Source organism: Euphorbia lathyris, chromosome 9, assembly GCF_963576675.1.
Source record: "Euphorbia lathyris chromosome 9, ddEupLath1.1, whole genome shotgun sequence".
Lineage (NCBI taxonomy): Eukaryota > Viridiplantae > Streptophyta > Magnoliopsida > Malpighiales > Euphorbiaceae > Euphorbia > Euphorbia lathyris.
The window spans coordinates 40,987,484-41,002,692 of record NC_088918.1 but is presented as its reverse complement, the minus strand read 5'-3'; the positions used below and the strand labels follow the sequence as shown (position 1 = coordinate 41,002,692).

Below are 15,209 nucleotides of genomic sequence, written 5' to 3'. Positions count from 1 at the left end.
GGTGGATCTTTATCCATAAGAGTATTGATGGCAGATCCTTCATTCTTTATCTAATTATCCTTTTTCCCCATGTATGATATTTGGATGTTATGGAGATGTAGATGAACAGTCATGTCATTACTCATCTTTAATTGCTAGCAATTCTCCATTAATCCCAACATTTATCCTTGAAACCCTCACAGTTGGAGTATTCGAACAGTCAAGTCTTTATTCCCCTTTAATGGCTATTAATTGCCATTTAATTGTATTTATTCCCATTCATGGATGGTAATAAAGGCGCCTTTTGGTATTCTTAGATCTGTCAAGGCGTATGTACGCTCTCCTTGAGAACAATGTCGGGTCTCGTCATGGTCCACGTGGCGTGGCATAATGCTAAAGACTCCTTCCTTTTCCTCATTATTTGCATATTCACCCCTGCATTAATTATCATTAATTCCACATTAATCATGCATAAATATCTCTTTTGGAAGGAATAATGGTTTGCCATTATTTCTATTAATTTTCCCTTATTCCTTATTCAAGAATAATTTGGGTTGTTATCATGTCTTTTATTCTTAAAGCATATTTCTAAAAAAGTCACTACAGTTTACCAACATGTATAAAAAATGGAAGTCTCTTAAAACTAAAAAAATACATGCACATATTGAACCATAAAATAGAAAAAAGGAAATATAAAACCAAATAATTAATTCCATAAGATTTTCAGAATTTGAAACCTGAGAAATTCAAAGGACGCATAATAAGAAAGAAAGGAATGTAGGAAGAGAGAGATGAAAGGTAACTGGCTGAAAGTGTGAGGTTGATCAAAGACGAAGGAAAGACCGGAGACGTTGAACAATGATAATGAATAACTCAATGTAGAAGAGCAACGCTGGTGAGTGGTGGAAGAGGAACAATCTTGAAAATAAAGAGAAAAAGGAAGTTAGGGAAGATAAAACGAGAAGTTAGGAAAGCAAGAAATGCAAGAAGAGAAAGATGAGAGGTAACTGACTGGAAGTGTGAGATTGGCTGGAGATGAAGAAAAGACCTACACATTGAACTGACGGCAATGAATAAGTCAATGTAGAAGAGCAGTGTTGGTGACTAGTGGAAGAGGAACAATATGTGGAAATAGAGAGAAATGAGAAGTTAGGGAAGATGGATGAAAGCAATTGTATTTTGTAAATAACAGAATATTTATATATAATGCCATTATATGCATTTACAATAACACCATTAGGTGTTCTTATCGGAGCCCTTCCCTATATATAATAAAAAGATGAAAAAAGCTATTTTGTTATATTATTAAATAAATTATTATTAAATCAAAGTCTAGAGCATATGAGATTTCCACCGGACTACTCTGAAATAATTAATAATAAATTCATGTGCATATATATGTTCATATGCTTTAATTATTATTTTTTCTTAAACACAGTTAATTTAACTACCAGAGAAATAAAATAATATTGTTTTTGCTTTCCAAGAAAAGTAATAGAATAGGTAAGACAAAAGTAGAAATTATGTTACTTTTTTCAAAAATTTATGTTACTCTATTTAGTTTACATTAACGTGCATTTAAAAATTGGGTTAAATATACCATTGGTCACTGAACTTAAATGGTTATCTTAAAATGGTCATCCAATTTCAATTTGTCTCAATAAAATCACTTAATTTTGAGTTTTGTTTCAATTAGGTCACTCCGGTGATTTCAGTGATTAAAAAACATCGGAATGATAACATACGTAGCATGTCTATATGAGTCAACTCAAATCTCTAACGACACATGATATTCACGTATGCGTCACATGACTACCACATGTCGGTTATTTTTATAAAAAAACAAAATTTAGTTTTTTTCATAAAAATAACTGACACGTGGATGTCATATGTCGTTTTGGTCAGAGATCTGAGTTGACTCATGCTAACATGTCACCTATGTCATCATTTCGATGCTTTTAATCATTGAAACCGTCAGAGTGACCTACCTAATTAAGATAAAACTTAAAGTTCAATGATTTTATTGAAACAAATTGAACTTGAGTGACCATTTTAAAACAACCATATAAGTTCAGTTACTAATGGTGCATTTAACCCTTTAAAAATTTGTATAGGTTTTGATTTGAAAATAAATAGTTAAGAAATCATATAAAAGCTTACTATTGTAAGAAGGAGGTGGTGGTTTGGTTCCACCGCCTTGAAGTCTCAATTAAAAAAGTATGTTCAACAACTCTCTAAGAAAATATAAGATTTTATTCGTCCTCTATCCCTCCCTCCCTCCCTCCCTCCCTCTCAACACACATATATATATATATATATATAATAACTAATTTAATAAAAAAAATTTAATAAAATTTTATTATATTGACACCCATAAAAGAAGATAGAATAAGCTACGGATTGTGTAGTCTTTTATTTTTACTTTTTTACATAAATATAAGAGAAAATACAAAAATAAACCTTGTGATTACACCCATTTTCAAACAACACCCATGTGATTTAAAAGTTTGCAAAGTGGTATCATGTACTTCATTCCGTTAGCAAACACATATCAAATTGACTAACGGTGTTAAAAGTCAAAGCGAAAAGAGTTTATTTGGTTCTTATATTTATTTATTTTTATAAATTGACCTCTTTATTATCTAATTATCACAAACAAACCCCAAAATAAAGATTAAAAATCAAATATATCATCTTCTCCATCTTTCTTTAATTTCTTTATTTTCTTATTTCTCTCTCTTCTCTCTCTCCTTTTTGTTAATTTCTCTCTTTAAAATCAATTGAATTTTATGTTTTCAATTTAATGACACTTATACCCTCTGATGACAGTCCGATCTCCTTCTTCACGGGAGTTCCAACTACTAAAATTCTTCTTGCATGAAGACATAGATCACTCTCAATGGATCCACTAAAAGAGGCACGTCGATTCACTTGGGCAAAAGGGTTTTCATTTGGGGATAAAAGATTGAAGCCACTCTCAAAATTGCAAGAACTTGATCCAGGTCTTTGGAGACGTAGCGCTATATAATATTAAATAAGAACAAAAGAGAAAACAAATTGATAACCTCCTTCCGCTTTTCTGCACGCTCCTCCAACCTGAATGAAAATCCAGACCTGCTAGTTCTCCGTGAACAATGAGTTGCACTTCTGGAATAATAATAAAAAGTTGGACAACATACAAAAAATTGACTTGTAAATAATGCAGTCTAAGAAAGAGTAATACGAGGTGGTTGAATGCACGTCATCATCTTTTTTCTCCGGATTATAGCAGCTTCAGATTTTGAATTTTGATCAGTTGACCTGTAATTACACAATAGCCAACAAATTCCATCGAAACTATAATATACTCAAAGATTATCTTTATCAAGGATCTTCGGCATAGCTTTATGACTTACGCAGCATGAGGGCTATCAATGAACGCATTTAAAGAAGTTAGAGCAGCTTGTTCTTTGTTTGATATGGTTGAAGATGCTTTCGGGGGAAAAGCTTTAACATTAGTACCTTTTGGATCCTTTGAGTTCACACGCCTACTCTTTTAAGTAAGAGGAGAATTGATTGCTCCAGAGAGAGTACAAGTGTCATTAAATTGAAAACATGGAAAGTCAATTGATTTTAGAGAGAGAAATTAACAAAGAGGAGGGAGAGAAGAGAGAGAAATAAGAAAAAAAGAAATTAAAGAGAGATGAAAAAGATGGTATATTTGATTTTTAATTTTTATTTTGGGGTTTGTTTGTGATAATTAGATAATAAGGGGATCAATTTATAAAAATAAATAAATATAAGGACCAAATTAACTATTTTCCCTTTGAATTTTAATACCGTTAGTCAATTTGGTATGTGTTTGCTAACGGAATGAAGTACATGGTACCACTTTGCAAACTTTTAAACCAAATGGGTGTTGTTCGAAAATGAGTATAACCACAAGGTTTATTTTTGTACTTTTCCCTAAATATAATGAGTTTTGATATATGCAGCCCTAAAGAGTGCATATAAGCATTAAATGTGTAAATTAATCTCACTAATTTTTAATGTTTAACTAGACATGTCCATGGGTCGGACTGTACCGGGCTCGGGCCGGGCTTGACGAGTTTAGCCCCAAGCCCAGCCCACTAATAAATTAGACGGACTCGTGCTACAAACAATATCCCAAGCCCAACCCAGTAAAGCCCACCTCTAATCAGTACATAAATTTTAAAAAATACAAAAAAAAACTATTATTCTATTAGTTATAAATTTTAACAAAATAACTAGACAACAACTCAAAACCAATAATGTCATCAATTACTGCATATTTCAACTTGTCACAAAATATTAACAGTTTGTATAAACTGTATAAATCTTTCTTTACATCATTCTTTCCCTATCAGTCAATCCATTCTAGTCCACTTTTTATTTACTTTAATCCAACAGCTAAAACCAAAATACCTAACCAGTCCACTGCTACAAAAAATTTACATGAATCCCCTAACAGTCCACTGTAGGAAATAAACAAAATACAAAACCAATAGTGGACTGCAAATAAAATATCTAACAAGTAGTGGCCTGCAAAAACAACCCATTTACCTAACTATTAGTGGACTAGACTGCAAAACATAAACAAGATACTTAATCAGTTCCAGTTTTCAAACAAGTTTGACTAAAATTCCTATATAAACATGATATTTGACAAAAACACCAACTTCATCAATACTTTTAGAAGTTTCTCCACTGTCTTCATTCTCCAATGCCTACAAAAAAACCATAATTAATATTCAGTTCATTATTAAGTTACAACAAACTAAAATGTATATGACATTAGTTTAATGCCTGCAAATAAAATTGATGTACAAAATTGAAATGTTAAATAAGAGAAATACCTAGAGAAGATCAGAAAACCACCATCAATTTCAGAATCAACATCTAATTCTTCATCATCTTCACTAGAGCTATCTGTTTCTTCCGGTCCCATTAAATTCCCCTCATCTACAAACAAAAAATTACAGATTAAAGAATGTACTAGTAGTGAAATGAAACATCAAAATTTATAACTTTACCTTGAGCTTTAAGCCAATCCCTCAAACACATAATAGCTTGAATTGTCTTAGAATCAGAATTCTTATACTCCTCAAACAAGGCATGCAAATTACCAACCACTTTGGCCACATAACTCAAAGCATTATCCTTCCCATAAATCTTAGTATAACAATAACCCGGAAATTTCTCCTTATATCGAGGATCTAGCAAAGCAGCACAACTCAAAACTTTTACCTTGCATAAAATCAACAATATTAGTCAACACATTAGATTCCCCATGAGCTGCTTCTAACAAGGATTTTTGTATCAACCACACGCCAACAAAATAAACATTTGCAGTAGGAGTTCGCATAACAGAAAACATACAAGTCGCATCATAAAATGTATTAAAAAACTTATGAATTTGTCACATTATCTCACTGAACACTTGAAAGTGAATAACACTTCATGCCATGATCCCTCCCATAGAAAGATATTAATGCATCCTTATCATGCAACACATCATCAAGCATTTTAAAAGTTGAGTTCCACCTAATTGGCATGTCAAGTCTGAATTTCCTTTTTGTTTCCAATTCAAAGCTCCTTTGTGCAAGGTCAAAAAACTTTTTTGCTCGGTTTGGGTATCTATAAATAAATTTCACCATATCACGGATTTTTTCTAAAGGCTCCTTAATTACTACCAAACTAGTTTGCACAATCAAATTGACTATGTGAGCATAACATCGTACTTGAAAGAAATCACCATTCCTAATCAGAAACTTTTTTTGACACAAGGCGATTTTTCACATTATTAATCATCACATCATTATAGCTCGCATTATCAGCTGTGATTGTAAGAATCTGACTCTGAATATTCCATTGTAATAAAGTGGTGAAAATCTCATCCGCAATACATCTACCATCAAATGGAGGAGTCAAATCCTTAAAGCAAACGATTCTTTTATGCAATTTCCAATTATTATCTACAAAATGAGTCGTGATGCAAATAAATTCCTCTCTATTGTGCTCACTCCTCCAATTATCCGTTGTTAAATATATCCGCCCATTTGCATTCTTAAACATTTCTTTGACCTTCTCTTTCTCACTAGCATGCAAATTAAGAATTTCCCTCTTTAGAGTTTGCCTACTAAATGCATTAAATTGAGGATTAGCTCTTGACATTATAATCCGAAAAGCTCTCTCATTAACCGTAGAAAAAGCATGACTACCCTCAACAATGAATAGAACAATGCATTTGCGCAAATCATTATTATCAAACTTATAATTCCTAAGAGAATTCTGGCCATGTGTGGAATCAGTGGAAACTGTTTGATGTCCTTACTTTCTTTTTACATTTTAACAAGTGAAGTTGCAAATGTCAGGTGCCATTTTTTGTTACCGAAGAAAACATGCACTTACAAAACTTGCATAAAGCTTTAAGATCAGTAACAGGCTGAAAATATTCCCAAACATCTGACGTTTTCCGTGAGCACTTTATAACATGATCATATTCATTCGAACCATCATTTGCAGCCTGTTCTGTAGGTGGTCTTTTTTGTGAAGGAGCAACAACAGTAAGAGTTGATGCAGTAGCAGGAGATGATTCAACATCAGCACTAGAAATAATTTCAACAGCATTTTGGGTCTCTGGAACTTGAGCCATCCTGAAAATAAAAAGGGAATAATGAAAATATTAAGTCCTAAACTAATATATTAAACAAAATCAAAGTGCTAGAATAATCAGTTAAAATAAATTCAAAAAATGAAAATAAATATCAAATGAAATTTTTGAAATTCCACTAATTAGAAAAACTAAAATAAAGTGGTTCTGGACATTCACTTTAGTAATTGCAACTTGCAAGGTTCTAAACAAATATGAAAATATCAAGTCCTATTATCAATTCAAAGCATTTATATTATGAAGTTGTAATAAAAAATAGTGGTCCTGGACATAAAAAAGTTACAAGAATGGACATAGATAATATATATGCTGCTTTATAACTTGGAATTTGGAAATACTACAAGTCAAAACACCACAATTAAAAGCATTTATATCCTCCAAATAGCACAAGTCAAAGCATCACAATTAAAAGCATTTGTATTCAAGCACATGTTGAAACAGGGGACTGATTAAAAAGAGGAAGAGCACATGTAATAAAATTTCAAGTTGACAGTACATAATTTATTTTATATGCAGAAGATCCAACAATATGATTCAAGTAAATGGTGTAGCTAAAACATTTGGCAAACAATGTAGCATAAACATTCAACACAGGATAAATCATTTATAGATCATGACAAGAGAGGGCTATAGATAAATTATAAAGTTAGCGTTGATGAACATACCTAAACTTTAACAATCGACGTTTCAACGAATAATTACGAAATAGATGCTAAGAGAAACAGAGGAGAACGTCGACGAAATAAAGAGAAAGCTGCACAAAAGAGAGAACTAGAATGGAGAACGTCATCGAAATCAACAATTGAAGAGAAGGCAGCACAAAAGAGAGGACTGGAACGGTGTGAATAGGAGAGAAAGATTATTCTCAGCCATTTTCATGGAGATTTAGAGCCATGCACATGGTGAATAGGTGATGAACTGAAGGTTGGCGGCTAGGGTTAGGGTTTGTTTTGGAAGAGAATGAAAACTAAGATGAATGAAGAAATGAATCGATTTTTTTGTGTTGGTGGCTAGGGTTCACTTTATTATAGTACTTATATATCTGTATATTTTTGTAAAATTGTACTTAATAATGTTTTATAAAAATAAATATATAAATATATAATAATATTAATAGATATATCGGGCCGGGTTGGGCCAGCCCATAATAATTATACAAATCTCAAGCCCAACCCAGAAATATGCGGGCTAATACGGGCTTGGGCCGGACCGGGCTAAATGAAATTTTAACATGTCCAAGCCCGGTCCATTTGACTCGGGCCTAGGCGGGCCGGACGGGTACCTGGGCCCGTGGATAGGTCTATTTTTAACCCTATTTAATATACATTGAAACACTAAATATGTATTGAAAATTGGTGAGAATATATTAATTCTCCTTTGATAAAAGCAACAATTAAATAATATATACTAGTACAAAAATGGCCTTTGGTGACGCCATATTAGCAACGGTTTGTAAACAAAACCGATGCAAAAGGTCTTTGGGGTCGGGTTTTTAAAAAAACCGACCTTAAAAAAGCATTATTGGCATCAGGTTTTTTTTAAAAACTGATGCCAAAGAGCTTTGGGGTCGGTTTTGATAGAAACCGTTACCAATACTATTATCATTGGCAGCGGTTTTTCAGAAAACTGACCTTAATGTTTTATCATTGGCAACGGTTTTCAAATTACCGATTCCAAAGGCCTTTTAATTTTTTAGGAAATGATCAGTAGAGTCGGTTTTCTATAAACGTTGCTAATATTATTATTAATGGGGACGGTTTTTTCAAGAAACCGACCCCAATGAAATTATTGGGGTTAGTTTTAAAACAAACCCACCCTAATTATTTTTTTCATGTGGCATCGGTTTTCCTAAAAAATAAACTCCAACTCTACATGAGTAACCTAATAAAATAAAGGAAAAAAGCATCATTCGGCTAATGATCTTTCATTTTTTGGTTCATTAAGCCGTAGATTTTTCATTTGGATAACAGACTGTTATTCATTGTTTGAAAGCAGTTTTGGATATGTAATGCGGCTATAAGAGAACTTTAAAAATATTAATTCAAACTTAAAAGATATATTTTTTAATAATTTCAAATACAAATGAAGTTAATAACGTCTTTTTAATATAATTAGATGTTCATAACTTACTAATTTAGTAACTAAGGGTTTAATAGGACCAAAAATAAATAATTAGAGGCTTAATGAACTAAAAAAGGAAAGATCATGAGCCTAATAATGCTTTTTGTCTAAAAACAACATAGTTTTCTTTTCTCACACCTAGAACTACGCCGTTTTAAACCGCACATACTAGATTAATAGAAAGATATATGTTTCTTCTTTATCTGTTTTAATTTTGGTCATGGCCGCCGACTTCAGCTCATTTTCCCCCCTTTGCATTATTCTAACAGCTTCAAATCGAGAAGCTCCGATTTCATCCCGATTCTCGGTTTTGGTTCTCCTCGGCGAGCCTTTTCAGATCGGTAATCTCAAGAGGGAGACGCTATACATTAGTGAGATTAATCTATACATTAAATACTTATATGCAGCCCTTAGGACTGCATATATCAAACCCCAAGTATAATTACTATTATTGTTTTATTCTATAATTTTTTTTGGGTTTCCGTTAAGATCATCTGCTGTTGTGGACAAATAACAAGAGTATTTTGATTGCGGTTGCAGGTGGTGGTGGTGGTGGGTTGGTGGTTGTACTTGTTTTGCTGTGTTGTTACAAGAAGGTGTAAAGAAAAAAAGCAAGTAAACAAAATTAAGAATGAATTAGTGATATAGTGACATTGACGCCATTGGGGGAGAGATGGACACCGAGGAGGGAGGAGAGGGAGGTGCAATTAGATTGGTAGAAGGAAAGGAGAGAAGTGAGATAAGAAATTAGAGGATATTTGTAATAGAGAAGGATGCCGTATTCATCGTTGTTTTCGTGTAGGTGGTGGTGGTGTGTTGCTGATCTTAGTCGTATCAGCTAACAAGGTGTTTGATGCAAATTCAATTGATTTTAGAGAGAGAATTTAACAAAGAGGAGAGAGAGAAGAGAGAGAAAGAAGAAGAAAAATAAGAAATTAAAGAGAGATGGAGAAGATGGTGTATTTGATTTTTATTTTTTATGTTGGGGTTTGTTTGTGATAATTAGATAATAAGGGGGGTTAATTTATAAAATAAATAAATATAAGGACTAAATTAACTCTTTTTCGTTTCACTTTTAACATCGTTAGTCAATTTGACATGTGTTTGCTAACGAAATGAACCTCAAAGTACAATTTTATAAATTTTTAAACCACAAGGGTGCCGATTGAAAACATGTATAACCACAAGATTTATTTTTGTACTTTTCTCAGTTTTTATGAAGATATTCCATGTATTTTTAGTACTAAATAATAACTAAAGCAATAAATGTGCGCTCACGTTTGTTCATGGATTAACAAAAAAATTCATTTGAAACAAATGTAGAATGAAATTTACAACATATTACACATTTATTTCTTGGTTGCGGTTTCAAAAAAAGAAAAAAATAAATACAAAGATTTGAAGATTTACAACTTGGTAAACAAAATAATTAATGTTAGCTTACAATGGTTGTTCTTGAGGAGGTACTCACTGTAGTTATATTGTTATTATTATTATTATGGGTTTCCATACATTCACCACCGAATCCTGCAGCCCATCGTCGAATAATTCTCAACAACGTGGCTGCTTTTCTTCTTGCTCTCATCGTTCAACATCCCATTAGCTCCCATATCATTCTCTCAATTCCAGATACTGAAGCTAACTCTTCCACCATGTCCGACCCTCCTTTTCTACACATTGTAACAAGTGTTGCAATTGCACTCTCTCTTGCCCCATCTGATCCTTCCCTTAATATTTTGCTTATTTTTTTAATTGAATTTAAGCTGCTGCCACCGCCACTATTCCACCTCTCTTCACCACCATTTCTAGTATCGTCACTGCCTCTTCCGGCAGCACATTCACTGCTTCATTCAACATCTCCACCACTCCGCCCTCCACTAATCTTCCCACTGTCTCTCTGTCTCCTGTCAAATTCAAAATTTCCATCAAAGCGTCTTTTTTTGAACACGTGTTACCTGTCTTAGCTAAATCCATAAATCCCTTTATCACACGTGTCTTCCTCCCTAGCCGTTTCTGATACGATTGGTCACCAAATAAGCTGAATATGGTGGCTGCTGCGTTAGCCTTTGCCTCCCATGTCACACCGGAGCGTAACACTTCAATAACACCGTTTAAAGCTCCGTCTGTTTCCATTATCCTTGTTTTGTTTGGTTCAATAATGGAAAAGTTAAGAATAGTTGTTACGGCATTAACCTGTAGGTTCGGAATTTCTAAACCTATATCCGACCCTAGGTAACGTACTAGTAAAGGTATAATTCCAGCTTTGGCCATACACGCTCGGCTATCCGAGTTTGATTTGGCTAGCACGTGAAGCTCATAAACGATGTCATTGGCTATCTCAAATGACTGCGAGTTAAGAGATAACTTGTTGACAAAAAAAGATACCGCCATTTTCGTAGCTTCAATGGCGGCCTTGTTTCGTATTGCGGTAGTGGGTTTATGGTTGTCGTCATCTGATTCAAAAGGAATTTTCTGCTTGCGATACCACATGCCAATCAGATTGTTCAGTGCACAGTTAGAGATGAGATTGGTGTGAACCAGTGTCTGGCCTGTCTTGGGACAGGTGTTGTGTCCTGATTCAATCCAGAGGTTGATCGATTCCCGATCGTACGTCTAGACCGTTGCCACAACGACAGGGTTTCGCATCAAATCCAGGCTAATCGGGCATCGAAAGTCTGTGGGGATGTTGAGGTCCGCTGAAGGTTTTCGTCGGCGGTGATCAGAGGATGGCATGGATGATCCGTAGAGAACACATTTAGCGTAGCGCACGAGGCCTATAAAAGCAAGCAACTCCGATTTGGATTTGTCGTCGATTTGATTTTGGAGCTCATCTTCGAGACTGTCGATTTCGTCTTTGCAGGAGGAAGAATTCCGTAATCCTAATTTATCAAATATATCTGCTAGCTTAAAATGATCAGGCACGATCTGTTTCCTGATCCGATCAAGCATATTTAACACCTCTCGCCTTAGATAATCATCTTTGGGATCCAAATAAACTTCTGCCTGCAAGCACTATTTTCTAATCAAAATGACAAGCTCTTGAATATCTTGGCTTAATCCAATCTCTTTCACCGGAAAAATATCCAAGAGCGTTGACAATTCAAGTGTTAATTCATGAAAACTACTAGACAGTGATTCGATTTGAATTAGAAGCCACGTCTTGGGTCCATTAGAGCAGTCCTCGATGGTAGTTTTGATTGTTTGTAAGACTATATACATTTCCTCAAAACAGAGGAGAGTAGGAAGGAGAAATAAAATGGGATTCCGAAGAAGCTCATCGAATAAGATAGCTAAGAGGTTGGATTTGCAGATAATTGAAAGAGATTGACGGTGTAGAAGGGATTGGAGAGGTTTAAGAGAGGAAATATCTTGTGATAAAACAAGTAAAGATTGAAGGAGTTTGTGGTCGGAGAAATTGGGAGGTATAAATGCTCCGGCAGACGGCCGCCTTTTCCTGGGAGGGAAAATTTGAGGAGACACCGCCATGAATGAATTGAAAAGAAAAGAAGGGAATTTGAGAAAAAGGAGAAATGAGGAAGCTGAAAAAATGGGTTAGCTGAAGAAGAAATTGTGATTACTTTAAATTTAAATTTAAAATTGAGAAAAGATATAAAGCAGAGGTCAACTAAACTAAACAAAAGAAGACTGAAACTTTTTGGAAGAAATACAGTTATTAAATTAGGCAGCCGGTTTACTGTTTCTCACAGCATACTAATACAACTTTTAATCAGAAATTTGCAGCCGTTGGATTAAAACAGGCAGACGAGTTTATTGAATTATTATAATAATAATATTGGAAGAGTATGAGCTGGTATGCACTAGCCAATATCATTGCTATATGGATGGATGGTAGTAATATACATAAAAAAAATAAAAAAAAATAAAAGAAAAAGGTGTTGGTATAAGGTTGGTGTGGAATTGTTCTCATCATCCACATGTCATTAAAAAATACTAATTCATGCATTATTTGTGTTATTTTTTTAGTTGTGCATATCTAGCTATGGCATTAAAACATAATCTTTTTTTCTCCCACTATTATTACATTTGTTTTATTATTTCCTATTTCCCTTATATATATAAAAAAAATCACGAACAAGTTCCCCATTTTTTTAATTATTATTATTATTCTTATAATTTTTTTATATAATTTAACTTATTGGAATCTCAATTAATTGTAATCACTTAATAAGCTCTAATTAACTATAACAATCACCACTGTCTGGATACTGATGTGGAAAGGAAATGATCAAGGAAACTGGTGCATAGAGAAGCAGCAATGTGACAGGGGAGCGGTTTCTCATTCCACAAGTGGGCATTCCTTTGGCACCATAGCTCCCATAAGCCAACACAAAGCAACGAGGAGTCCCGCATGGGGAGGGAACTAAGAAGATCCTCCAACCATTCAGTAACATGATCAGTATTAGAGTCTAAGGAAGAGATCGTCATTTGGGCCCAAAAATTCCTAGCGGTCAGAGTCAATAAAGACGTGCATTGCGTGCTCAATTTCCCCAGGGCATAGACTACAAGAGCAATCAGTGGAGATTCCTTTGGCTTGCAGGGTATCCTTAAGTGGTAAGAAGTTGCAGTAGAGGCGCCAGATAAAGACTTTTACTTTTGGCAGAAGAGACAGATTCTAGATTTTTGTCCAGCTCCGTGGATCCGGTGTTGCTGCTCCCTCAAAAACGGAGTCCCATGCGGTACAGTATGCCGATTTTACAGTGAATAGGCCTCTTTTGTCGTATTTCCACACAAGCTGATCCTCATAGTCAGGGTTGCCCGGATAGGTTGCAAGAATGTCTATTATATCAGTATATGCAAATAAGGATGAAATAAGGGGTAAGTTCCACTCACCGGAATCTTCAAGCTTTAGATCAACGACCATAAGAAATTCAAAACCAGGATCAGGTGGCGAGCGAATTTTGAAATTTGGTGCAGCTCGAAGCCATGGATCAAACCAGACCCTCACGGCTCTACCATTACCAATTTGCAAGATTAACCCATAGGACAGGTTCTCCCTCGCATTCCAGATGCTACGCCAGATCATACTCGGATTATAACCAACCCTTGATGATAAATAATCCCCATCCAGGTAGTATTTAGCTTTGATAATTCGACAAAACAACGCGTCTGGATTTTTGACGAGAGCCCAAGCTTGTTTCGTTAACATGGCAAGATTGAATGATTGAAGGTGTCAGAATCCCATTCCCCCTTGATCTTTCCTATTACAGAGTTTATCCCATGAGGCCCAATGTAATCTTTTCCTACCGTCAGGGTGCAAGCCCCACCAGAACAAGTTCATCATGCGCTGAAGTTCATTGCAAAGAGAAATAGGAAGCATAAAAGTACTCATGCAGTAGGCCGGAATAGCTTGAGCAATAGATTTTAGTAAGACCTCCTTTCCGACTTGGGATTGGAGTTTTCCGTGCCAACCAAAGAGACGGTGCCAGAGTCTATTTTTTAGATACCCGAACAGCGAACGCTTATTACGATTAACAAGGGCAAACAAGCCAAGGTAGCGGCTCATGTCAAAAGGTTTAGTGATGCCTAAGCAGTTTTGAAGAGACAGTTTTAGCTCGTCAGAAATCTTACTGCTGAAGAATATGCTTGATTTTTGATAGTTTATGGCCTGACCCGAGAGAAATTCATAGCGGTTCAGAACCGCCTTTAAAGCTTCAGCCTCCCCCCCGGTGGCACCACAAAACCAAAGATAATCGTCAGCAAATAGTAAATGGGTAAGAAGTGGTGCAGTGCGAGATACCTGACAACCCGTGATCAAGTCAGAACTCTGAGCTTGTTTTAGCAAAGAAGATAGACCCTCCGCACAGATGATGTAAATGTAAGGAGATAAGGGGTCGCCCTATCTGATACCTCTGCTTGGTATAATTGGACTGATTTTCTCACCATTGACGAATATGTAATAGGTGACTGAAGACACATACAACATCATCCACCGTGTCCAGCGCTCATCAAAGCCCAGTTTTCTCAACATTGCTTCGAGAAAAGACCATCTGACACTGTCAAAAGCTTTTTGGATGTCAATCTTTACAGCAATTGAACCGAGTTTACCTTTCTTTTTGCACCGCATAGAGTGAATAGATTCCAAAGCTGAGATAATATTGTCAATAATGGATCGACCCTGGACGAAATCAGATTGCTCTTCGGAAATTATACTTGGGAGAATGCCTTTTAGCCAGTTTACTAGAACTTTGGAGATAATCTTGTAGATTACGTTGCAAAGGGCAATGGGTCCGATAGTCGCCAATTCTAACAGGGGAGTTGGACTTTGGGATGAGAATTAAATTGGTTAGATTAATGTCAGTAGGGAAGGAGCCGGAATGGAGCCAAGATACTCCAATGTTGAACACTTCAGGACCAATAGTATGACAGAATTTTTGGAAGAAACTCGGGTTTAGTCCGTCCGGACCAGGTGATTTGT

General features: G+C 35.2%; 1 protein-coding gene and 1 pseudogene across 2 annotated transcripts; both read right to left on the bottom strand.

The window, feature by feature from the left end:
• Positions 1 to 4,238: 4,238 nt before the first annotated feature.
• LOC136206631 (uncharacterized) lies at positions 4,239 to 7,655 on the bottom strand. 2 transcript variants are annotated; one of them, XM_065997773.1, is made up of 5 exons: positions 7,318 to 7,655; positions 6,391 to 6,635; positions 5,013 to 5,219; positions 4,836 to 4,941; positions 4,239 to 4,706 (listed from the first exon to the last, which is right to left on the bottom strand). In XM_065997773.1, the coding sequence occupies exons 2-5, from the start codon at positions 6,632 to 6,634 to the stop codon at positions 4,625 to 4,627; spliced, it is 639 nt and encodes a 212-aa protein (XP_065853845.1). In that variant the 5' UTR covers position 6,635; positions 7,318 to 7,655; the 3' UTR covers positions 4,239 to 4,624. The 2 variants fall into 2 exon arrangements, with proteins under 2 accessions (XP_065853845.1, XP_065853846.1); XM_065997774.1 differs by lacking the exon at positions 7,318 to 7,655 and having other exon boundaries at positions 5,013 to 5,226; positions 6,391 to 6,526.
• A 2,405-nt stretch (positions 7,656 to 10,060) lies between these two features.
• LOC136207330 (U-box domain-containing protein 16-like) lies at positions 10,061 to 12,482 on the bottom strand (annotated as a pseudogene).
• Between the last annotated feature and the right edge of the window lie 2,727 nt (positions 12,483 to 15,209).

Bases quoted from the DNA above. Each gene is read 5' to 3' on its own strand.
- LOC136206631 (XM_065997773.1), bottom strand. From the start codon at position 6,634: ATGGCTCAAGTTCCAGAGACCCAAAATGCTGTTGAAATTATTTCTAGT. The intron at 5,220-6,390 runs GTAAGTGCATGT...GCAAGGTAAAAG, and splicing joins TAAAGCTTTATGCAAGTTTT to TTTTGAGTTGTGCTGCTTTG. The intron at 4,707-4,835 runs GTATTTCTCTTA...GTTTTTTTGTAG, and splicing joins GGTTTTCTGATCTTCTCTAG to GCATTGGAGAATGAAGACAG.